The sequence below is a fragment of the Dromiciops gliroides genome, chromosome 4 (assembly GCF_019393635.1).
Source record: "Dromiciops gliroides isolate mDroGli1 chromosome 4, mDroGli1.pri, whole genome shotgun sequence".
NCBI lineage: Eukaryota > Metazoa > Chordata > Mammalia > Microbiotheria > Microbiotheriidae > Dromiciops > Dromiciops gliroides.
This window is the reverse complement of record NC_057864.1, coordinates 296921521-296945449: the sequence shown is the minus strand read 5'-3', so window position 1 is coordinate 296945449 and position 23929 is coordinate 296921521. Positions and strand designations below refer to the sequence as shown.

Below are 23929 nucleotides of genomic sequence, written 5' to 3'. Positions count from 1 at the left end.
GGTCAAGTTATATTACTGATGCATTGGTCATTCAACAAGCTTTTATTAAGTGCCTTCTATGTGTCAAGCACTGTGCTGGGGATACAAAGAAAGACAAAAAACAGCCCCTCCCTTCTTACATTCTAAAGGGGGAGACAATAATGCAAACAATTGTGTATATAAAAACTTCATATAGAATAAAGTAGAAGTACTTGTCCTAATGGGGCTAGAAAAGTCTTACCAGGGCAGCTAGATGGTGCAGTGGATAAAGCACCGGTCCTGGATTCAGGAGGACCCAAGTTCAAATTCAGCCTCAAACACTTGACACTTACTAGTTGTGTGACCCTGGGCAAGTCATTTAACCCTCATTGCCCGACCAGGGGTTGGGGGTGGTGAAGTCTTACCAAAAGTGAAACTTCAGCAGAGACTTGGGGGAAGCCAGGAAGTATAATGAAGGAAAGCATTCTAGGCATGGAGGAAAGCCAGTGAAAATGTCCAGAGTGGGGAGCTGTTTGAGTAACAGGCAAGGAAGTCACAAGACTACGTGTCTAAGCGACCTTGTTTTTCTGATCAAAAACCTTAAACTTACAGTGGTTACTGGTTCACCCATTATATATCCAATAAAGAACTCCTCTGTCATTCAAGGTCTTTCATTATCCAGTTATCCATTCTCTTTCTTATTTCAAAGTATTTCCCTTCATCTACTCCAATCATTCACACCCATGCCTAAAAATTTCCTCTGTACCACTTCAACCCATCAAAAGTCTTTTTCTTTCTTCAAGGCTTAACTCAGGTACCAAAAACCCCATATCATCAGATAAGTGCCATACTTTCTTCTTTGAATCTTGTCCCAATGGTTACTCCCTGTGAATCTAATGTCTTAATCTGTATTATATTTATAATTGCATATGTCAAGTTGTAGGCTACTGCTGACAGATGGAATCTGTGTGTCTTTTGATTCTAAAGCCAGTGGTCTTCATACCATAGTACACCGAGTCTCTGATCTAATAAATCAGTGCTATGACTTACCACTCTAGCAGCTGATTCAGATATAAACTCCCACATAAGCCATCAGTCATTTCTGATGTATAAAATACAATCGATATCATTTAGGGAATGATATTTTTTACTGATCGTCATTTTTTGTACCAGATGATCACCTTCATGAATGTATTCGTGTTACATACGTATGGCACTTCTCTGTAGTCTACCATTCTTTAGCTCCTCCTGTCTTACTCCTAAAGCATGTTTTGCAACATTTCATCATTCTTTCCTATGTCTGTGTTTGCTCTAAATTCATTGGGCGTTATATGTTGACTTAATATGAGGGTCTTTTTGTATCCTTTTGAAATTTCTCTACATCTTCATTCTCTGCAATGATATTATATTGGCACATAAGAAACAATTATTTTCATGGTAGTCTTTTGTAAAAACTTGAAAGCTAGTCCAGCAATGAGGTGACCAAGTGTCCCAATTCAGTGAAAGTTTCTTTTTTATCCCTGTATTCAACTCCTTGATCTCCTCTCCAACAAGAACCTGTAACCCATCTTTCCATTTAGGGGCAGCATTATTCAGTCCTCACTTATACCAAAAAAGTAAAGGTTAATATGAATCAGCAGTTCCTTCAGCAGTATCTCCCCATGAAGGTTAAGGAATCATGGTATTATAGACTTAAAACTCAAAGAGGGGGGCAGCTAGATGGCGCAGTGGATAAAGCACTGGCCTTGGATTCCAGAGGACCTGAGTTCAAATCCAGCCTCAGACACTTGACACTTACTAGCTGTGTGACCCTGGGCAAGTCATTTAACCCTCACTGCCGCTAAACAAAACAAAACAAAACAAAACAAAACAAAACAAAACAAAACCTCAAAGAGGCTTCAAGAGCCATCTAATCTAGTCTAGAACTCACATTTAATGATGAGGAAAACAAGGGTCAGAATGGTTTTAAATGACTTGCCCAAGGTTACATAGGTAAACATTAAAAGCAGGATTTGAGTCCAAGTTTTCTGACCAATGTCACAGGCTCTCAACCTACAGGCAAAGCCTTGTTCCACTACAGAGCTTAGATTTGGCTGAATGTGAAAATTTTTTCAAGCAAATTCTTAATGCAAATTCTCTTAACTATTAATCTCATTTTCATAAAAGAAGCCTGCCCAAAAACATCATATAGAACTATTAACATTTATAAATGCAAAGACTCCTGGAGTTTATCTAGTTCAAATGCCTCAAATTACAGGGTAAGAAAAATAAATCTCCAAAAAGGTAAAGTGGCTTAACTAATGTCAGAGGAGCCATACAAGTACCACATATAAGATGATACTACATCTATGTACTTTGTTCGATAAATGGAGATTTTTACATGATTTCCCAAAGGGGGGGCTCATCCTACTGCTTCAAAGTAGAATATCCACTGTAAAACGACACACTTCTAGGTCATGAGAAACCAAAATCCGTATCTGTCACAGTCCAGTCACATCGAGAAAACTAGTGACCAAATAGTTCTAAGTATAAGGATTCTGTAGATCAACCTCAAAAATTAAACGCTGAGAAACAGGCCACTTTGGTCATCTTAGTAGGTTTCCTCAAGAGGCTGCTGACTCAGTATTTCTCTCACAACTGTCCTGGTTCTTGATCCCTTTGTTACTAAAATTTCCATATAAAAAACACAAGTTCTTTTCAAATAGTGTTCTTAGCAACAACACATACAAACACAAACACACACACACACACACACACACACACAAATGCTTTCTACTTCACGTTTACATGTGATAAAAAATTCAAATTACTATAACGTACATTTTCTATTATACTCTTATTGAAGACCCATACCTTTTATTAATTATGTGGTTTCTGAATTTCAAAAAACAAGAAAACATTTCTTCACATAACCTTAGCATTAAAAATAGCTTATAAAAACAAAACTGGCCTTAGAATAAACTGAAAAACTTTCAATTCAAGATTCCTCAACTGTGACAACTTCAGACCAACTTCTTATTGGTGGAGGCAAACAGATCTAAAATAAAAATGTACTAAAAGACAATGTCTTTGAATTACTTTTTCACATGAACATTTGAATATATAAAGAACAGCAGAATGTATATGAAACTGAACTTTTGGTCCTTGTAATTTTAAAATAAGTATTACATATAACATGCTAATAATAAAACTGCCCAGATTATGTGAGTCCCTTTTTGACCTTCAGTTTTCTTCTGTGCATTTTTAAAATGTTTCATGCTCTTTCCCCTTTTATTGTATTGCTTTTGCTTTGTATTATATCCACTACCTATAACTTCCCTCACCCTTCTCAACCCACAAAGATGGCCTCCTGAAGGACAATGAGTCTTTTATTCTTAAAAACTGAAGTTGCTTCAGAGGGAGTACATGTTTGATGAACTGCATGTTTAATCAAAGGAAAAAGTTTTTTGAGACTTAACAGGAAAAACCTCAAACTTAGATAAGTCTTTCAAAAAAGTCTAAGAAAAATATCCTTACTCTTTTTCTGCATCTCCTTCACTTTCTTCTGTATCATCGAAGCTCCAATTATTTTTAAATCCTCCATCTTTCTTGAACTGTGAGCTAGCCAAAGCTGAAATGAAAATAAATTGAAATAAATCCTTCAAGGTAAAGAACAAATCAATGTAAATCAGTGTGTGCTTTTCTAGGACCTTTGCTTATCTTCCCTTTCCCCACCTGTTTTGCTTAGATTTCCTACTCTTACAGATAAGGTACAAAGGCCAGGAAATTTTGGTAGAAAAAGAAGTTAAACTACTGGCGAAAATATGAATTTAGCCTTTCTTTAGTGTTTTCATTTATTTGCCTCATTCAAACTATAAGCTCCTTTAATAAAGAATCTTTTCTCCCCATTTAAGTAGTATCTTATTTTTTTCCAATTACATGTAAAGACCATTTTTTTAAGTGAGGCAATTGGGGTTAAGTGACTTGCCCAGGGTCACACAGCTAGTAAGTATTAAGTGTCTGAGGCTGGATTTGAACTCAGGTGCTCCTGACTCTAGGGCCTGTGCTCTATCCACTGCACCACCTAGCTGCCCTGACAATTTTTAACATTCTAGAAGAACTCAAAAAGGATTTTAAAAATCAAATAAGAGAGGTTAAGGAAAAACTGGGAAAAGAAATGAGAATGAGGCAGGAAAATCAAGAAAAAAAGTTAACAGTTTGGTCAAGGAGATTAAAAAAAAATACTAAAGAAAATAATTCCTTAAAAACCAGAATAGGCCAAATGCTAAGAGGCACAAAAACCCACTGAATAGAATAAATCCTTAAAAACCAGAACTGGCCAAATGGAAAAAGGTATGAAAATTCACTGAAGAACTGCTTAAAAAGTAAAATTGGTCAAATGGAAAAGCTCACTGAAGAAAACAATTCCTTGAAAATTAGAATTGGGCAAACAGAAGCTAATGATTCCATAAGACATCAAGAATCAATTAAATAAAATCCAACAAATGGAAAAAATAGAATACATGAAATAGTGGGAAAACAACTGTCCCAGAAAAACAGATCTAGGATAGATAATTTAAGTATTATTATTGGAGGGACAGCTAGGTGGTGCAGTGGATAAGGCATCAGCCCTGGATTCAGGAGAACCTGAGTTCATATCCAACCCCAGACACTTGACACTAGCTGTGTGACCCTGGGCAAGTCACTTAACCCTCATTGCCCTGTCTCCCCCCCCCCCATTAAATTAAATTAAATTAAAGGGGTGAGAAAGAAAAATGCACTGGGAGAAGAGGAAAGGGAGAAGTCAAATGAGGTAAATTATCTTACATGAAAGAGCTAATATAGTGAAGATGTGCACTTGAACCTTACTCTCAAAGGAGTTGGCTCAAAGAGGGAATAACATATACTCAATTGACTAAAGAAATCTATCTTACCCTACAGGAAAGCAGGAGAGGAAGGAGATAACAAAAAGTGGGGAGCTAGAAAGGAAGGTGGATTGAGGTAGGGGTATTCAAAAGCCAAACACTTTTGAGGACGGACAGGGTGAAAGGAGGGAGAGAGAGAGAAAAGAATAAAGGGGGGGGGGGAGAATGGAGGCAAATACACAGTAATCATAACTGAAATTTTGTTTTTACAGTCAGTGTCTCTGATAAAGGCCTCATTTCTCAAATATATAGAGAACTGAGTCAAATGTATAAGAATACTAGTCATTCCCTGATTAATAAATGGTCAAAGGACATGAAGAGGCAATTTTCAGAAGAAGAAATCTAATTCAATTTCCATACGAACATGGAAAGTTCCCAAGAAGATTGGCAAACTATTAAAAACCGTAAGAAAAAATGCTCCAAATTACTAATAGTTACAAAAATCCATCAGATGGGCAGGGATGTCAAAAGGAAAATGACAGTAGTTAAAAAGTGGCTGAAGGAAGACAGATACACTTATGAACTCTCTGGAAAGCAATTTGAAACTATACTCAAAAAGGAGGTCAATGTTCCTGGATCAAAAAGTACATGGTGAGAATTAAAGAATAAGAAGACTGGAAAGTTAGGAGGGGACTAAGTTAATGAAGGGCTTTGAATGTCAAACAGCATTCTGTATTTGATGCTGGATATGACAGGAAGCACCTGGAATTTACTGATTAGGGAGACTGACATGTGGGACTTGCACATTAGGAAAATAACTCTGGTGGCTGAATGGAAGATGCACTGCAGAGGGGAGACTTACAGGAGGCATAATCACCAGATATATTTCAACAGTCCAGTTTTGAGGTGATAAATCAAGGATAACTCCCAGGTTGAGGGACTAGATGGTGTTGCTCTCTACAAAAAGAGGTCAGCTGGGATGAAGGCAATGGCTGTTTTGATTATATTAAGCTTAAGATGGCAATTAAATCCATGGGAGCTGATGAGATCACCAAGTGAAATAGAGTAAATAGGTAAGAGGACCTAGGGCAGAACCCTGTGCAACACTTAAAAATTAGAACCAGATGGATGAGAATCCAGAAAAGGAGATGGAGGAGTGATTATGGAAGTAGGAGGAGAACCAGAAGAGAATGATATCCTAAAAATGTAGAGAGAAAGGCCATCAAGGAATACAGGGATTAATATTGTCTGAAGAGAGTTCAAAGAGAATGAGGGCTAAGAAAAGGCCATTAGAGCGGGCAATTAACTGGTAAGCAAAGAGTGCCACTTTGGCACAATAAGGAAGTACTAAGGAGACTTGTATGAACTGATACAAAATGAAATAAGCAGAAGCAGGAAAGCAACTTATACAATAACATTATAGTGATGATCATCAACTCTGACTTAAGAACATCATCGACACAATGACCAACCACAATTCCAAAAGTCATGATAAAACTTACTATCCACATCCATAAAAAGCAGATGAATTCAGAGTGCAGAATGAAGCAAACTTTCTTTTCTTTTTTTTAACATGTCTAATGGCAGAATTTATTTTGTATGATCACAGATATTTGTAACCTCTAAAAAATAAATCTTGGGGGAAGGAGAGAATAGGGAACAGAAAATAAAATAAAATAAAATAGTATTTGTTTTAAAAAGAGGTAGTGTAGTGGATAAAGCGCTGGCCCTAGAGTGAAGATCTAAGTTCAAATCCAGTCTTGGACATTTACTAGATGGGCAAGTCATTTAACCCTTTTTCCTCAATTTCCTCATCTGTAAGAGAAAAGGAAATGGCAAACCACTCGAGTATCTTTGCCAAGAAAACTCCAAATTGGGTCATGAAGAGTTGGAGTCAATTAAAACGTTTAAACAACATAAAAAACTTTGAGTTTATTATATGGTTTTTAAAAGGTCCAAGTTTTTTGTAATAAGAGTTTTGTCTTTCATGTACAATCCTCTTTTCCTGTTCTTTGCCTATGGAAACATTCATAATGAGTGGTATTGGTATTTCTTACATAGAGAATAATAACAACAATTTTTTTAAAGGGCAGGATAACTGAAAGGCAGTATGGTATACTGGACAGAGTGTTAGACTTGAAATCAGAAAAGATCTGAGGTAAAATCCTACCTCAGACACTCACTGGCTGTGTGATCCTGGGAAAGTCTCAATCTTGATTTCCTCATCTGCAAGATGAGGACAGTAAAAGTACTTACTTCTTTTCCTTGTTATTAAATGAAATTTTATATATATATAGTGCTTAGTAAACCTTAAGTATCTATACCTATATATCTATATGTTATATAGATATATATAAAGTATTAAGATTTCCAAGCTCCTCAGAAGTTAGATCAAACAGTAAGTGCTTATTGTCTACTATGTGCCAGACATTGGAGGGAGGCTCACAAGCAGATTATATTCAAATGAGAATGTTATGTACACATGTTTATAGAAAATACAAAAAATATAAAGTATTTAAATACAAGGAAGTTTAGGAGGAAGGACACCAGCAATTGAGGAAAATGGGAAAGGCTTTATGAAATGCTTGAGCTGAATCTTGAAGAGGCAGAAGTGAAAAGGGAGTTCCAGGTACTGGGGATAGCCAGATGTTGACAAAAACAGAGGCTATGTATACATACGTAATGCCTCACTTGCCCTGAATCTGTAACCACTACTATATCTAACAAAGTCAAGAAAATAAAGTGATCCAAAAAAATCTGACACATATTTCCACAGGTAACTGGGGTGGGCAGTGGAGGGGAAGCTGCAACAAGTTTCACTGATAAGGATCTCATTCCCTGGTTATATAGGAAACAAATTCAAATCTAAAAGAATTATAACCATTACCTAGAAAAGGTCAACAGATAAGAACAGAAGAGCATGCTGGCAACCTTGCACATTTGTGTTTATGCCCAGTAGAGGAAAAAAAAAAAGGAGAGGTGTGATGAATGCAAGTTTGTGGAGTGGCTGGTATTCTACCTAGGTGGCTTCACTGGTCTTGTTCACCCTACCATTGTAGATTAAAAAGTTCCTATTTGCTGCACATTTTCATTGTTTGCCTTTAAAACTCAAGTTTTGTGCTGTGATTATGCCCCTAAAGGGGCAAGTCCTTTGAGCTCTAAGCCCAAGCATGCAAAGTCAGTACTGCAGCTTAGTGAGAGAAAATAAAGGTGTTAGATAAAAAACTTCAAGCTGGAAATGTCTACAGCCCCTGTCTACCATGAGTTTGGTGTTCATTACATATGCAAGAAGGAGGATACTATTTATGGTATTGTAGATTTCAATTGTTATGAAAAATGAATATTGTCTGAAAACAATTTCTTATTGAGATGTTAGCAAAAAGGTCACCGAATTCTAGGGAATTACTAATGAGAAAAATGTTTTGCATGTTAATCCAATTTTATTTTGTGTACTACATTTTATAGATTATTTCATGGTTACTATATTAGGAAAATGTGTATATTACCAAAATTAATATTTTGTTATAAAGAACTGTATACAGAAAAGTATATTTATAGCAACCTAGTAAAAGGTTATGTAGTTTTTGGTGGTCATGGAAACCTAACTCCCTATTTCCCATAGGTTCAATATATTAATCAACATTTGCATTTTTTACTTTTGAGCTATTTTCCAAGAACATTAGCTCCATGAAAGTTGAGTATTGACTATTGTGAGCCAGCTGTTCTACTACAATAGATTAAAGAGAAGGACTCATAATTCTTTTTGTAGTGGTGAAGGAGTGGAAACAAAGTGGGTACCTGCCCATTAATTGAAAACTGGATTAACAAATTATGTTACAGAAACATCATAAAATAGTTATGCTATAAGAAATGGTGAAAAGGACAGATTCAAAGAAACCTGGGAAAACTTTTATGAATTGATAGAAAACAAAGTTAACAGAGGGGCTGTTAGATGGCACAGTGGATATAGTGCCAAGACTGGTCAGGAAGACTCATCTTCCTGAGTTCAAACCTAACCTCAGACACTTACTAGCAGTGTTGAACCTGGACAAAGCACTTAACCCCATTTGCCTCTGTTTCCTTATTTGTAAAATGAGTTGGAGAAGGAAATGGCAAACCACTCTAGAATCTGTCAAAAAAAAAAAAACACAAAAAACAAAAACCAAAGGGGGTCACAAAGAGTTAAACACAACTCAACAACACTTACTAAGCTATGTTAGTGGCTTCTCAATACCTTTCCCTTTTAAAGTCATTTACCAATATGGAACCATAAAACAGCACAACAAAAATGCTGGGAGTTCACATGATAAAAATTCCTGAACAATATTCTGATACCTAAAATATTTTCAAAATTTTATAGTTCAAAAATTTAATTTTAATTCTGTAGTACACTTTAACAGATTAGAGAGACTTTAATATTTGATATCTTCTCAGGATGGCATCATCCATCACAAAACAACAGCCATCTACCCCCAAAAAATGTTCTCCCAAAAGCAATTTTCTTCTTAGCAAGACAAAAGTAACAAAGTCAACTTAACTGCCAGTGTTAATGAAAGTAAATAATGAGAAATAACTCCAAAATAATTTTTTTGCCTTGAAATGCATCATGTGATTTTTCTGGTAGCCTATTACTTTTCTGTTTTTTTCCTAAGAGTGTTATTTATTAGAATGTGTTTTACAAAAGCCAAAATGTCTGTGTGATAGAAAGTTGAAGAAGGCAGTCTAAATAGGATTGTCTTTCATTTTATAAGTGGCCTTTCATCTATTATAAGCGCCTTGAGAGTAAGGGATATATGTTATACCACAGTTTAAGAAATCCTAGCCATCAAGTTATTGTAGTAAAGCACAATTAAATCATAACACCAAATAAATGGGATTCAATCTTATCCCCAAATATAGAAGTATAATTTATTGAGATTATATTTTACTATCACTTGAAAAGAAGTACATAGTTCTATATAGTATGACCAGGTGCAGGTAGTGTTGGAGGCTAACCCGGAAGCTTCTCTTGAGACTTCAGCTGCTCCAGCTATTCCAGTCCATGTTTGAGTTCTATTCTATACAAAGGGAATAAAATCAATCACCACAAGAAGACCTGAAATAGCATTGATATCCTTGTCAAGTTAAGAAATAACGGCAGCCAAGCCACCATCCACAAATTAATTTAGAATATAAACTTATTCATAAAAGTTTATAGAGGAGCTCTTTCCACCATCTTGCAGTGCCGCCACCGTGGTGCAAATGAATGTCCTGGCAAATACTCTCAAAAGCATCAACAATGCAGAAAAATGCCAGGTTCTCATTAGGTCGTGCTCTAAAGTAATCCTCAGGTTCTTAACTGTGATGATGAAGCACGGTTACATTGGTGAATTTGAGATCATTGATGATCACAGAGCAGGAAAAATTGTTGTGAACCTCACAGGCAGATTAAACAAATGTGGTGTAATCAGCCCCAGATTTGATGTTCAATTGAAAGATGTGGAAAGGTGGCAGAATAATCCCTACCATCCCATCAGTTTTGGGTTTATTGTGCTTACAACCGCAGATGGCATCATGGACCATGAGGAAGCAAAATGAAAACACACAGGAGGAAAAATCCTGGGATTCTTTTTCTAAAGGTGTAAAACATACATACAAATAAAATGCTCCAATGGACCGTGAAAAAAAAAAGTTTATAGAGGATAGTGAAAGGTTAATGAGCAATAAACATTTCAAAGAGATGGGGATAAAAACAAGTTTACAGAAAGGATGAAAAGAGATCCAATGTCAGATCAAAACCAGGGTACTTTAGGATGAAACTAGAAGGATAACAGATAGATGAAAAATGGAAGAGATATTATCATAAGGATTTTGTAAATTCTCCCTTATTACCCCCTTCTCCCCAAATTAGTAACAGCTGAACTATGATCTTGGCACTGATATACCAAATGATAATAACTAACACTTATTACTTAAAAGTTTTCAAAGTGACCTGTATACACGATCCCCTTTGGGCCCCCAAATAAAGGATAAGATAGGTATTAGGTATAATAATTACCATTTTACAGATGAGGCTCAGAATGATTAAGTAACTTGCCAAAGGTCACATTGCTAATGTCAGATAAAGTAGGATATGCATCCAAAATTTGTGACTCCAAGTCCAATACTCTTTCCACTAAGCTGCCTCCTGAGAAAGTAAAGAATTTAATCTTTTGAGAAACTAGAAATGACAGAAAAGAAAATAAAGAATTATGGATGCACAAAGAAGGTCCATGCTGAAGTTAACAATTTTGAGAGTGAAGGTTCCCCCTCTCCTTTATATCTGTTCTTTATAAGAAGATAACAAAGTAGAGCTAGAAGGGGACTTCAGATCATTTACTCCAACCCCCTCATTTTATTTTTAAAAAAAAAAAAAAAAAGGAAAATTGAGGCCCAGAGAGGTAAAGTGACTGGGTCTGCTTCCTATCCATTTGACCTTTCTATAAACTACTCAATGTTTTTTTGACTTTATAGTTTCCTCATCTGTAAAATGGGAATAAAACTTTTCCTACATCATATGATTGTTATGGAGATTAATTAAATGAGAATATGTACCATACAAATGTAATGAAGTAGAAGTGTAATTAATATATAATCTTTTCTTAACTTGACAGTGACTAAAAGATTTTAAAGTTCTTGGATACGTTATGCACCGGCTTTCTAGCCGGCTTACCCTTTCTTTTAATAAGTCTGTGACTTCATCTTTGTAAGGTTGTAATTCCATTCTTTCAGATCACAACTTAGTTATGCTTTTTTACCCTGTGAGATTCTTGACCATGTTCTCCCATACAGCCCTTAGAGAGGATCTATCCAAGGTGCTGGATGTTTTACATTTATTTCATGGATACCAATGCTGCATATGGTTGTCCATCTGTATTTCCTCACTTGCCATATGACCATAAAACATCCTTTTTTCCAATCATGCATTTCTTCAATGATATTCCTTTGAGATATACGTTTGAGATTATTGGAAGCACTGTGTAATTTCCTCTAACGCAATCCAACATATTTTTCTCCTAATTCAATTCTTGATCTAACTCATTGTCCATCTATGAGCCCAAAAAAGCCAGAAAATTGCAACCTTTAACTTGAGTAGCATGTCAGTAAGTTTACTCAAGGGCTCACTGTGTGGAATTAATGACAAAAGTTGACTATAATTCACTTTGCCCCTTAATGAATCTTATACTTCTACTTTTGTCAACATCTTTTATTTTTTGGATGAAGAAAAAACTAAGCATCCAATAAACCCAGGATCTAGTCCTAACTTGGCCACAAACTTACTATGTGAAGTTAAGTATGTCATATAACTTGTGCCTCAATTTCTATAACTACCAAGTGGACAATACCCTCTGTCTAAACTATTAAAAATATCAAGAGGTTCAAATAAGATGTACTAGTTAGAAAACAGGAGACAGCATGGAAAAGAACTATGTGCCGCTACAGTAACTTATCAAAGCAGTTCAGAAAATACAAAACAAAACAGGGCCCGTAAGAATGCAGTCAAGAATTTGAAAGGGAGCTGAAAATAAAAGAAAAAGATTAAAAATTTATGAGAATGGATAAAACACTGGCCCTGGATTCAGGAGGACCTGAGTTCAAATCTGGCCTCAGACACTTAACACTAGCTATGTGACCCTGGGCAACTCACTTAACCCCAACTGCCTTACCAAAAGAAAAAAATTTATGAGATGAATATGCAAAATTTAAACTTCTACCCTTCAGAAGTAGTTTTCTAGTAAAAATCATTATTATGGTGCAATACAAAGAACCTGAATTCAAATGTGAACTCAGCCATTCCCTGTGTGTTAAGCAAACCACTTTCTATCCTCAGTTTCCACATATGTAAAACAATGGGGTGAGACCATATTCCCTCTAAGGTCCCTTCCAGCTCTAAATAACCATCCTTAGCAAGATGTGGTAGGGGTATAGTTACCAACTCAAATGAGAGGAACCAATGAAATAGGCTTGCAGTAATCAAAATTATTCTAAAAGCAAGGAATTTGATGTGCACTTCACTTCAGACTAGCAAAGAAATTGGACTAACTTTTGAAAATGATGAGGAAAAAAAAAGCACCAGTTGCTGGGAGAATTTTGTAGGTTCCACTGAGCAGGCCAAAAACACATTAACTTTCTTCTGGAATGAAACAGTCAAAAAGACATCAAAACATAGTTAAAATCATATTGTGAATTTATTTTATAATCCTAGTCAAAGCAGTAGACTTGTTTAGGGCTGAATTAGTTAAGTGTGAAATAAAGCAGCAGAATGGTTAAACTAAGTTGAATCATCTGGTTGGCACTTTTCATTTAGGGACAATGTTTTAGCTTGTATTAAGTAAGGGGCAAGGTCCAAGGAATCATTTAAGTGAAATCATAGAATTTAACAGTTGGAAGAGAGAACAATTAGTCCCACTCTTACCTAAGAATTTATCATAAATCTGACAAATGCTTGTCCAGTCTTGAAGACCTCTGGTCAGAATAAATCCATTACCTTCTTAAGTAGCCCATTATACTTTGGGATAGCTCTGTTCAAAAATTATTCCTTGGGTCAATGCTAAATGCTAAAGTGGCCTTTCTGCCACTTCTGCCTATTACTCTTGTTTTTCCTCTCTGGGTCCAAGCAAAAAAAATTTAATCTTTTCTTCACAGAAAATAGTTTTCCAAAACTTCAAAACAGGGAAGATTCTATGACTGGTGGTGTCACTGATAGAAAAGGTAGTCTTGAGGAATGCTTGTTGGTTTGACTTGATCCGGGGTCAAGCAAACAAGCACAGTAAGAGGTGGAAAGAGGTAATACTTGAAGCAGAAAGAAGGCAAGAAGGCCTTCGAACTGGAAAAATAATAGCTGAAATATACTATAGTGTTTTCAAAGTAGTTTACATATTTCATTTTATCCTTACAACAATCCTGAGATACTGTAAGTAGCATACCCATTCAACAGTAGAGGAAACTAAGGCTCTGTAACGGTTAAACGATGACTTACCTTTGCTTAAATAATTTGTAAACATTATAGCTGGGATCTAAATCCAGTTCTCTTCTGACTTCCTAGTCCAAAACTCTCAGTAAGCTTGCTCTCTCTCTCAAAAACCACAATGAGCCAGACAAAATTGAGTCAAAAATAGTTTCAGGCTTAGGGTTAAGGATGAGATGTCATTAATACAAACTTCCCAATCTGGGAATTAGAAGGCTTTCTTGACCTAGAATTCAGTAGCAGATACATGGCTCTGGACAAGCCATTTAACCCTTCTCAGTAAGTTTCCTCATTTGTAAAATAAAGGTATTAGGTCAGTGAAGAGCCTCCAGGGAGAGATCAATAACACTCCAAAGAGTATAACCTGTCTATCCACAAAGGAAAAACCCAGTAGATGAAGACGGCCTACTGCCTATATTTCTACATGTATCTAGACAATATATAGAACCTAACAGTGTGCCTATTTGGGACAATCAGTAGAGAAAGACAGTGAGTTGAGCCCAAGCTGAAAAGGAGAAAAGCTGGTTCAATTTCTTTTGGGAAACTGCAAAGTTCTTTGATTGACCCCACATGTACCATCAAAGCAAAGGTCCAACTTTCAATACGAACATTTTTTCACTATTATCATGTGGCAGTGAAATATGAAATTTTTTTGTTGTTGAATTGTTTCAGTTGAGTCCAACTCTCTGTGACCCCATTTAGGATTTTTTTGGCAAAGATACTGGAGTGGTTTACCATTTCCTTCTCCAGCTCATTTTACAAATGAAAAACTGAAGCAAATAGGGTAAAGTGACTTGCCTAGGGTCACACAACTACTAAGTGTCTGAGGCTGCATTTGAATTCAAGTTATCCAAGACTTGGGGGGGGGGGGCCCTCTATCCACTGCACCACCAAGCCAAAATGTGAGTCACACAGAGCAATGAAGAAATGGATGGTAGTTGTAAACAAGTTGTGATACATAACCAATGAGGGATTCCAAAGAACCAGAGCTGAGGACATCAAGGAATTGTATGACACAAAGAAAAAATGGGCTGGGGTAAAGTGACAAGAGTTACAGCCAGAGAATTCCACTACCCTGATGTTATGAGAAAGTGGGGAGGCCTGGATGGGCTACAGTCATCACTGTTGGAAAGATCTTTAGGACTGATAAGGTCAGATTTGAATATCTGAGCAGAAGGGAATATGGTTCCTTCAAGCTCTGAAATTCTGATTAAGTCACCAAAAACAGGAGGCAGGAGATAGGCATGACTGAGGAAGAGGAAACATAAATACTCTGCCAGATGCTGAACTAAACTGAGCTGGTAACATCTGTTTAGAAGAAATATAGGGAAACTCACTGGCCTTTATGGCAGAGGGAAGACTTCAGGAATTAACAGCAGGGGGAAAGGTGATGGATGGATTTCCCATAGTTGCAGTGTAAAAAAACAAAAAAGCAAAAAAAAACCCCCAAATTTATTTATTTGAAGTGTGCCTAGTTAAGGCAGCATGGTACAGTGGAAATTCTTGTTGGAATTGGAGTCAAGAGAACCTGGCTCTATCACTTATATGTATGATCTTGGGTAAGTCCCTTAATCTTTCTTCGATTTAGATTCTTCATTGCTAAAATGGAGTGGTTGGACTAAATGACTTTTGAGTTTACTTCTAGTTCTGAATCTATGACACCATAATAAAGAACAGGTAAAGCAAGATGTAACTTCTGTGAGAAAGGAGAGAAGGTATATATACTTCCAAATGTCTTTATTTTGGACCATAGACAAGAAAAGGAGGGTATTATTTAGGAAAGTTATGGGAGGGAAAGGGCAAAGAGGACAAGGACAACTAGTCCTATACTAAAGGTCCCCAAGAACATCTACAAGTAGAAATGTAGAAAGGGGAAGGAATAAGAAGGAAGGACTAGGTAGTATAGCACCAGATGTAAATGGTAGTGGCCAAAAGTAATTGAAAGAGGAAGAATTCAATAGAAGAACTCAAAGGACTACTTAAATCTCCACAAGTATCTTGTATGGTAGCTGAAAGTTAACTGGGATGTTAATAACTAATAGTTAACATTCAAATATTGATTTAAGGTTTGCAAAGAGCTTTAAATATATTCTCTCATTTGCTATTAACAAACTAGGTATAAATTTAGAGAGTAGTCTACGGGATTTTGAAGCAGAAAAACTAAAGAGAAATAAGGGAAATAAAAATCTGTTTCCCTAATTCTGAGAAAAAGATGTTATTTTTTAAACTAACAACATCATCTTTTTGGTCTATTTTGTGGGACACCCCATGTGTTCCATTCAAAAGAACTAGAAGAAGGCTTTAGGCAATTTGAGAGGATGACAGTGACATCTGAGTGTTGTTAATTCCTAAATGTGTTGCAATCTCTATCATTGGAGAATCACACTAATGAGGTCATGGATTCAAAGTACAGAAGAATTATTTATATATAACATGCATCTCTGGGTATCAAATCAGATATATATTAAAAGTATTTTGCAAAAATCAAAGTGCTACCCAGGTATAAAGTCATTATTGTGAAATTTCCAATTATTTAAGGTAACTGCATCAGGAAAATTATGGTTAAGTGAAAACATAAATAGGAAAATATATCGTTCAGATTACAAGAAAAGGTGCAGATATATTTGGTAAGAAAACATTACCCATGCAGTTTTAGAATGCTACTCCATGATCTTAAGAGTAGGAGATGGGGGCAGCTAAGTGGCGCAGTGAATAAAGCACCAGCCCTGGTTTCAGGAGGACCTGAGTTCAAATCCGACCTCAGACAGTAGACATTTACTAGCTGTGTGACCCTGGGCAAGTCACTTAACCCTCATTGCCTGCCCCCTCTCCCCAAAGAAGATTTCTTCTACCCTAGCTATTTTACTTAGAAATGTTTCAAAGGTATCTACTGTGAAAAGGAAGGGAATGGGGTAAGGAAAATGATTATGAGAACTGTATTATTACAAAGTCAATAAGCATACAATTTTTTGTCATTTACATGTATAGACATATAAAAATATGTATCACATTAATGTCTGCTTTACAGTCTCTAATTCCATTTGGCCAAGCAGTGATTGTGACTGATTGCCATTACTTGGGTTCATCCTCCCCCCTAGTTATTTCACTGACATTTCACATCAATGTTATGAGAATGACATGAGATGATCTATGTCAAAGTACCTTATAAAAATAAAAATTATTATTCAATATCAGCAGTTCCTTTAGGCCTGGTGGAAAAAGATATAGTGAAACACAGTGCTTAGCACACAGTAAGCATTTAAAAAATGTTTATTCCCTTCTTGTGTTCACTCAAAGGTGATAGTGATAGGCTAAGAAAGAATCTAAAACAGCTAATTATCATCAGTTAATCATTTGGAGAGTAGACAGCATTCTATGTGTGGATTTTTAAAATTTATGTCACAGAATTTTAAGTTTCTTACTTATCCCTTCCTTTAACAAGAATATCTAAGTCTAAACCATACTTCTTTGTGCGTTGTGCTAAACCTATATGTCAGTTATCAAGACAGTATCTACAGAAGCCTGCTACCCAATAAAGCAGAGCAGTTTAATATGGATCAAGATACAGCATAAAACCATTATTCAAGTCTCTAATCACAAAGCACACCAAATTGTTCATATAGAAAAGACTTATGAGACAAAACTTGGTCATTCAAACCTTTTGACTAGTCACCAACCTTACCAAAAATAACATCCTAGTCAGAGAAAACAAAACTAAGAAAATCCATAAGCTTTCTTGTTAGGAAACGCAGGATACTTTCATTACTCTTCTAGCTAAGGGCTGATAATCTAACAAGGTTAAATTCTGATTTGACAACTGGAATCCAATGTGAAAATCAAGTAAAAGAAGGTTCTAAAATGTTTTCTCCTCTTCTAACACCTTCTTATATATTCTTCAAAGAATTTGCCCCCTTAATTCAGGGGTCATTCTGGTTTAAAAAGCATCCCCATAATAGGCTCTGCAAATAAAAAACAAAATAAATGAAAATCACATGAAACATTTAGTTGACTTCTAGAGTTTTTGGCCAAAGGGGAAAAGAAAACCAGTTAATCTAAAAGTATCTTTGTAAACCGAATTAGCAAAGTAAACACTAGGCACAATTCTCTGCCACTTTACCAACCGCTACACTGTTTTAGTTTCTTTTAGGAATTTAGTTTCATTTGAGTGACTATAAAAAGCTAAAATTTATTTCTAATAAATGTTTTCCTGATTTATAAACCAACTTATAATGGGTATTTTTTTCACTGCAACCAACTTGAAAATAAAAGTACTGCCAGTCTGTTAAAGAGACTGGATTCTATTACCTTCATCCTTTCTTACTGGGGAAGCATTTCATAAAAAAATTTATATCAGACCTTTCACAGAGAAACAAAACAAGGCCTAAATCACAGAAAGGCAAAAATAAGCCTGAAGCATAAGGAGAGCAGCAAACAAACAAAAAATCCCATTTTGCCAAAGCAAGTCACCTCTCCCCTCCCCCACCTTTCTACAACTACCCCTTCAACACAACCCAAACACTTCGAAACTTTCCACCAAAAACAAAGCGCTCCAGGAACCCAGTCCCTCCCGCCCCTCACCCCCACCTCGGTGGTCTACCCAAAATATGAAACTTCACTGCCAATGACTGCTCTCCAGGTCCCTCACCCCACATCGTCCCTTAATTGACTAGAGCCTTCCCTAGCTCGCCCCACCGCTCCACCCCAGCTGCCAGGCTGTGCGTCCTTTCCCCTCCCCCAGGCCTCGCCGGCCTTCCTGGGGGGACTGGGCCCCAAATCCTGGGCCCAGCCCCAGCCGGCTCCTCAAGGGCCAGTCCCGGGCCTACCCCGCCCTTCCAACACATTCCCTCGAGAGGCAGGAGCCGGGTTCTGGAAAGGATGGGAGCGAGAACCGCGGGTGGCATTCCCAGGCCCGAGCGCCCGAGGCCACGTTTCCCTTCCATCCTCCCCGCGCCCATACACCACACAAATACACACGCAATCTCTCTTTCACACATACACTCACATACACATACTTACACCCACCCACCTGCCAGAAAGCGGCCATCCCGTGCAGCGCTACCGGGGCTGCCGCTGCCGCCGCCGCCGCCGGCCGCCATGTTCCTCCTACTCCTCCTCCTCCTCCTCCCTCCACCACTGCCGCCGCCGCCACGGCCGCTGCCGCCTCCTCCTCCTCCTCCTCCTCACTCCATCATCGTCTTCATCGCCGCCGCGCCGAACGGGAGGGGGAAAGGGGCCGCACTGCTAGGCAGTGCAGCAGCCACGTCGCGGGCCCCAATCCGGCCCCTTAGCCCGGCCGCCGATTCCGACGCTTCCACAGACCGCCTAAGCTGAGACGACTTGAGGCGCCGACCTCCGGAGACCGATGCTGCGGCCTGGGCCCCGGTCCCGGCAGCGGGCGCTGCTGAGGGCCTGGCGTGGTTCCGGCTCCCCACCCTCTTCCACCGCGCCCGACCCCGCGGGAGAAGCCCCCTCTCCTCGACCTCAGACGAGCGCCCCGGGGAGGTGGAGACCGCGAGAGCCGCGCGCGCTCGGGCCAGGCGATCCGCCTGTGCCCTCAAGCCGGCCAGTAAAATGGCCACAGCGGTGGCAGGAGCAGCAGCTGCGCTGAGGTGGCGAAAGCTACGTGCTACCCTCGGCCGCCCCCGGCCCCTCGCTCGGGCCTCTACGCTGCCGCCCGCAGGCTACAGGCTCCCCCCACCCGGCTACAATGCATCAACTCGGGCCTCTCTGGCTGTCCATGTGGGCTGGGGTGGAGGCGGGGGTGGGTCTGGTCTCGGGCGGCTGCTCCTCCCCCACAGGCCCGGCCGGGGCTTCCGCCTCTCAGATACAGCAGCGAACACCTCCGCCGCTGGCTGCTTCCGCAGCAGCGCCTGCACCGGCCCGACTGAGGAAGGAAAGGAGGGAGAGAAAGAAGGGGGAGGGAGTCCCTGCGCGCCGGCCTCCCAGGCCTCACGGCGCAGCTGCCTCGAGAGCCCCCCAAGCTCCGAGCTTCCGGCCTTCGCGTGGGCAGCTGCTGTGCCCGAGGAACTCTTGGGTTGGGGAGGGGGAAGCGCTGATTCCCCAACCCTTCCCCAGTTCTGCGTCTTCTTAACCCAAAGACCGTAGCAAGGGGGAGGGGGGGGGTGGAGATGATGCATTTTCCATAGTGACGGGCAAAAAAAAAATGCGTTTTGGGAAGATTACGTGGTACAGCATTAACAGTTGTTGGAATTAGTCGGGACCAAGCTCTCTGCCACTTACCTGTGGGACCGTGAGCAAGTATCTCGACCTCCCGCAGGCCTCTACCCTCATGTAAAATGCAGGGGGACTGCTGAGGCCCTCCTGTAATCCGCCACTAGGACTTATTTAGTAGCACCTTAGCCCCTCAAAGCTCACGTTAATATAAAAAACCAAAAAACCCTAATACATTCATCATTAGGAAGTTTTAGGTTAGACCCTTCTTTTTATAGTGCTGTCAAACGCCGACTGAAGCTGACCAATTCCCCATTCCCAGACACAAGAATTGCCTGAGGCTGATCAGACATCACTCCCGGGCTCTGACTTTTTTGTGTATGTTCTACACTCTCTGAGATTCCCTAGCTTTCTCTAGGCACTTCCAGTAGTTATGCAAACACAGCTTACACCCTGGCACTTGCAGTCTGTCTCCCTCTGCCCAAATTGTTTATAAAAACCCTGCGTATAGCCGCCTTTTCGGCCTCCCCAGCACTTGCTGCGTGGAATCCCAGTTGCAACTCCTTTCCTGGACTAAAGATCATAATGGCATGGGGCTTAGGATAAATCATAAGTTTCTCCTATATGAAGCAAAACCAAAGAAGACCAGATAACAGAGCAGACATATCGAGGAATCAAGTGACTATTAAAGTTTAGATTGACCAACTAGAAATCAGGGCAGAAATAGCTAAGAAGTAAGGGGAGATAAAATTCCATAGCAGGAAAGTCTAGGCTGGCTACTACCTGACCGGAGCTAAAAGACAGATAACCCCAAAGGTCAGGACTATCATTTCAAAAAAAAATCCCCCTCTACCCTCAAGAATATGACAAGCATCCAAGTTTTCCACACCCCACTCCAGAAGGGAACTTTCCCGTTTTCAAGTGGACACTCCATCTATCCTCTATAAAAGCTTTTGCCAGGGCAGCTAGGTGGCACAGTGGATAAAGCACCGGCCCTGGGATTCAGGAGTACCTGAGTTCAAATCCGGCCTCAGACACTTAACACTTACTAGCTGTGTGACCCTGGGCAAGTCACTTAACCCCAATTGCCTTACCGAAAAAACAAAAGCTTTTGCCTTCCCTCTCTTCTAGGAGGAGAATGTTTCTAAGCCCTTCTCTCCAAGGAGTGAAGTCTTTGACTTCCCACTCTGTCACTTTCCTAGTGCCAAATAAAAGACTAATTTAATTCTAATTGGATTGTGTACAAGAGTGTAATTCTTTATTGAGGAATACCTAAGAACCACAAGCCTTCCCCCGTAACAATAACTTTAACTATATTGGCTGCCTTCTCATTAATTGAGGTTAACAGAAACTTCACTCCTCCCTCTATCCTGTTTCACTTATAAATATCATGGACCTTTAACAAAAGAAACAATAGAACTCCTCCTGAGTTAAGTATAGACACTACTAACTCTAAATAGAAACTACTTAATGTAGGTGGACCCTTTTTACATAATATCATAAAGTCCTAGGAGTAAGGCTGGGATCTTTTTGCTTGGGGGAAGGTCCATAAGTCCATCAAGAGTCTGGAATTTAAAAAGACTGGTCAGTCCCAGGCAATTCACCTACCTGGGTAAGGGGGGACTGGGTGGGGAATCAGTTCTCAGTAAATATTGTAGTTATCATTCCCTCCTCTTGGTCAAGACGAATTCTGGAATTCATCGATGACCAAAAATAGTATTGGGGCATGAAACAGGATTCTTAGGCCACGTCTAGCATCTTGGGACAGTAGTGTACACTGATATCGTCTGCTTCTTTTTCCTGGTCAGATGAAGTTTGGTATCCTTGGTAGTATGTCTGGCCATCCATTCAGGGGTCGTCTTCTTCAGATGTGATAAGTGGATCCAGCTGTCAATTCCTTTGTTTCGCAGCAGAGTCAGCAGCACTTGGTAGGGAATCCTTTTCCAATAGACCCAGTCTCCAGATTCCAACTGTAGGTTAGACTGAATTAAGATTGAGCCACTAGAAAATGACTGAGAGACAAGATGATTAAGGTGATGAATAGTTTGGGTAAATCCTTTACAGTAGAACAGAAGGGAGGCCTTAATGGAGAGGGAGTCACTTGAGGGAGAAAAGAGAGACATAGGATGCCCAGTGATGATTTCAAAAGGTGAAAGAGAATATTTACCAAAACGGTACCCTAAGGTGCAGAAAAACTAGGAGAAGGGCTTTTGGCTATGGCAGACCATCCATAAACTTGCCAGGCTGAATCTTTTTTTTTTTTTTTTTAGTGAGGCAATTGGGGTTAAGTGACTTGCCCAGGGTCACACAGCTAGTAAGTGTTAAGTGTCAAGTGTCAGAGGCTGGATTTGAACTCAGGTACTCCTGACTCCAGGGCCGGTGCTTTATCCACTGTGCCACCAAGCCGCCCCTAGGCTGAGTCTTAATGATCCCATTTATATGTTCCATCAAACCTGAGGGTTGGGGGTGGTAAGCATAGTGTAAGTACTGGCCAGGAAGCTAACAATTGGGAGACAACTGAACCAGTAAAAGAAGTACCTCTGTCAGTGTGAACTTCATTAGAATTCCCCAGGTGGGAAAAATCTTTTCTGATAAGCACTTGGCTACAGCTGTTGCAATAGCTTTCCTACAAGGGAAAGCTTCTACCCAATGGGAGAACATGCAAACCATAACTAATACAAATTTATAATTGGAGGAGGGCAAAGTTTAATAAAATCAATCTGCCAGATTTGGAAAGATGTAAAGGAATTTCCTAGGGGTAAGTTTTATGGGCTTGCTTATATTATATTTAGAACAGATTTCACATTGTAGATAAATGTCATGTGCAGCTCATCTCAATTTTTCCCACTAATATTTGCAGCCTAAACTAAGAAGTTTATCAGTATTCCAGTCACTTAAAGAGTGAAGGTATTCCATCACAGGTCAATAGAAAGAGTTGGGAAGGATCGGGCATCCATTTGGCCCATACCAGAGCCCAGAGTTTTTATCCTTTTTACACCATTCTAGTCTTAGCTTGTCTTGGATGGAATTGGCCATGGTCCTTTGGACTATAGCAAGCTTTGCTGGGATCAGTGTTAACTTGGGGCCAGGTCCAGGGGATGTAATAGAAGATAGACTAATAAGGAATAGGATTTTCTGAGCACCCTGCTTGGCATGCAGGTCAACAAGGGCAATAACCCAGGCATAGGGAGAATCTTCATGGGAGTGTCCTGGCATTTTAACAATCACTGCTGCTAGCAAAAAAAGGGAGTCAAGCAATCTCTAGATATGTAGGACTGCTAGAGGACATCAGGAACCTTTTATATTTCCATAACATCCTGAAATCCCCAACACGTACCTGCTATCTGTGTAAAAATATTCATTAGTTTTCCGTTTGCTAATTCAGAGGCTCGAGTCAGGGCTTCAAATTCAGCCTGTTGTGCTGAAGAAGCCAAAGGAAGGGGTCAATGACCTCTTTTGTGGCGGTGATAGCATACCCAGCATCATTTGATACAGGAATCATCAATACACCAGGAATAATCCAGGTTTTCTATCTCAGTTTTGGATGGTAGAGAGATCTCTAATCCTTCAAGACAGAGACTATTGGCTGATAGCAAATGTCCTAAAAACTCAGAACCTGAAAACAAGATACTTTATGGCATTTGAGGTGAGAAAAATGGAATCAGCTTTTGAAGACTGGAGATCCAGGAAGCAAAGGAGTAAATCATCCACATACTGGAGGGGGTGGAGCCTAAAGGAAACTTAAGTTCAGCAAAGTCTGCTTTCAAAATTTGTGAAAAGTAGGAGGGGCTCTCTGTCGCAGAACAGCCCAAGTGTACTGCAGGCCCTCCAGGTAAAGGTAAAGTAAAAAGTAAAAACTGGTAATTCATACCAAAGGGCACACTGAAAAAGGTACTACACAAATCAATAGTATAAACAGTGGAATCATGGAAAATGAAATTCAGGAGAGTATAGGAATTAGGGACCACAG

At 39.3% G+C, this 23929-nt stretch overlaps 2 protein-coding genes across 8 annotated transcripts in view; one reads left to right on the top strand and one right to left on the bottom strand.

Moving 5' to 3' along the window:
• The window catches only part of SENP6 (SUMO specific peptidase 6), a 123472-nt gene extending 104525 nt beyond the window's left edge, over nt 1-18947 (bottom strand). For 5 of the 7 annotated variants that reach the window (XM_044001006.1, XM_044001009.1, XM_044001008.1 and 2 more), the window contains exons 1-2: nt 18815-18947; nt 3475-3568 (exon numbers count right to left, since the gene is read on the bottom strand). In XM_044001006.1, the coding sequence (XP_043856941.1) occupies nt 3475-3568; nt 18815-18884 (164 nt within the window). In that variant the 5' untranslated portion in view covers nt 18885-18947. Of the gene's footprint in view, nt 1-3474; nt 3569-6972; nt 7029-18814 lie in introns of those variants that run through there. The other 2 variants (XM_044001010.1, XM_044001011.1) reach the window with 2 other exon arrangements.
• Nucleotides 10044-10730, top strand: LOC122753563 (40S ribosomal protein S15a-like). Its single transcript, XM_044001015.1, has one exon. It carries the CDS (start codon nt 10044-10046, stop codon nt 10377-10379), a length of 336 nt encoding a protein of 111 aa, XP_043856950.1. The 3' UTR covers nt 10380-10730.
• Nucleotides 18948-23929: the final 4982 nt, after the last annotated feature.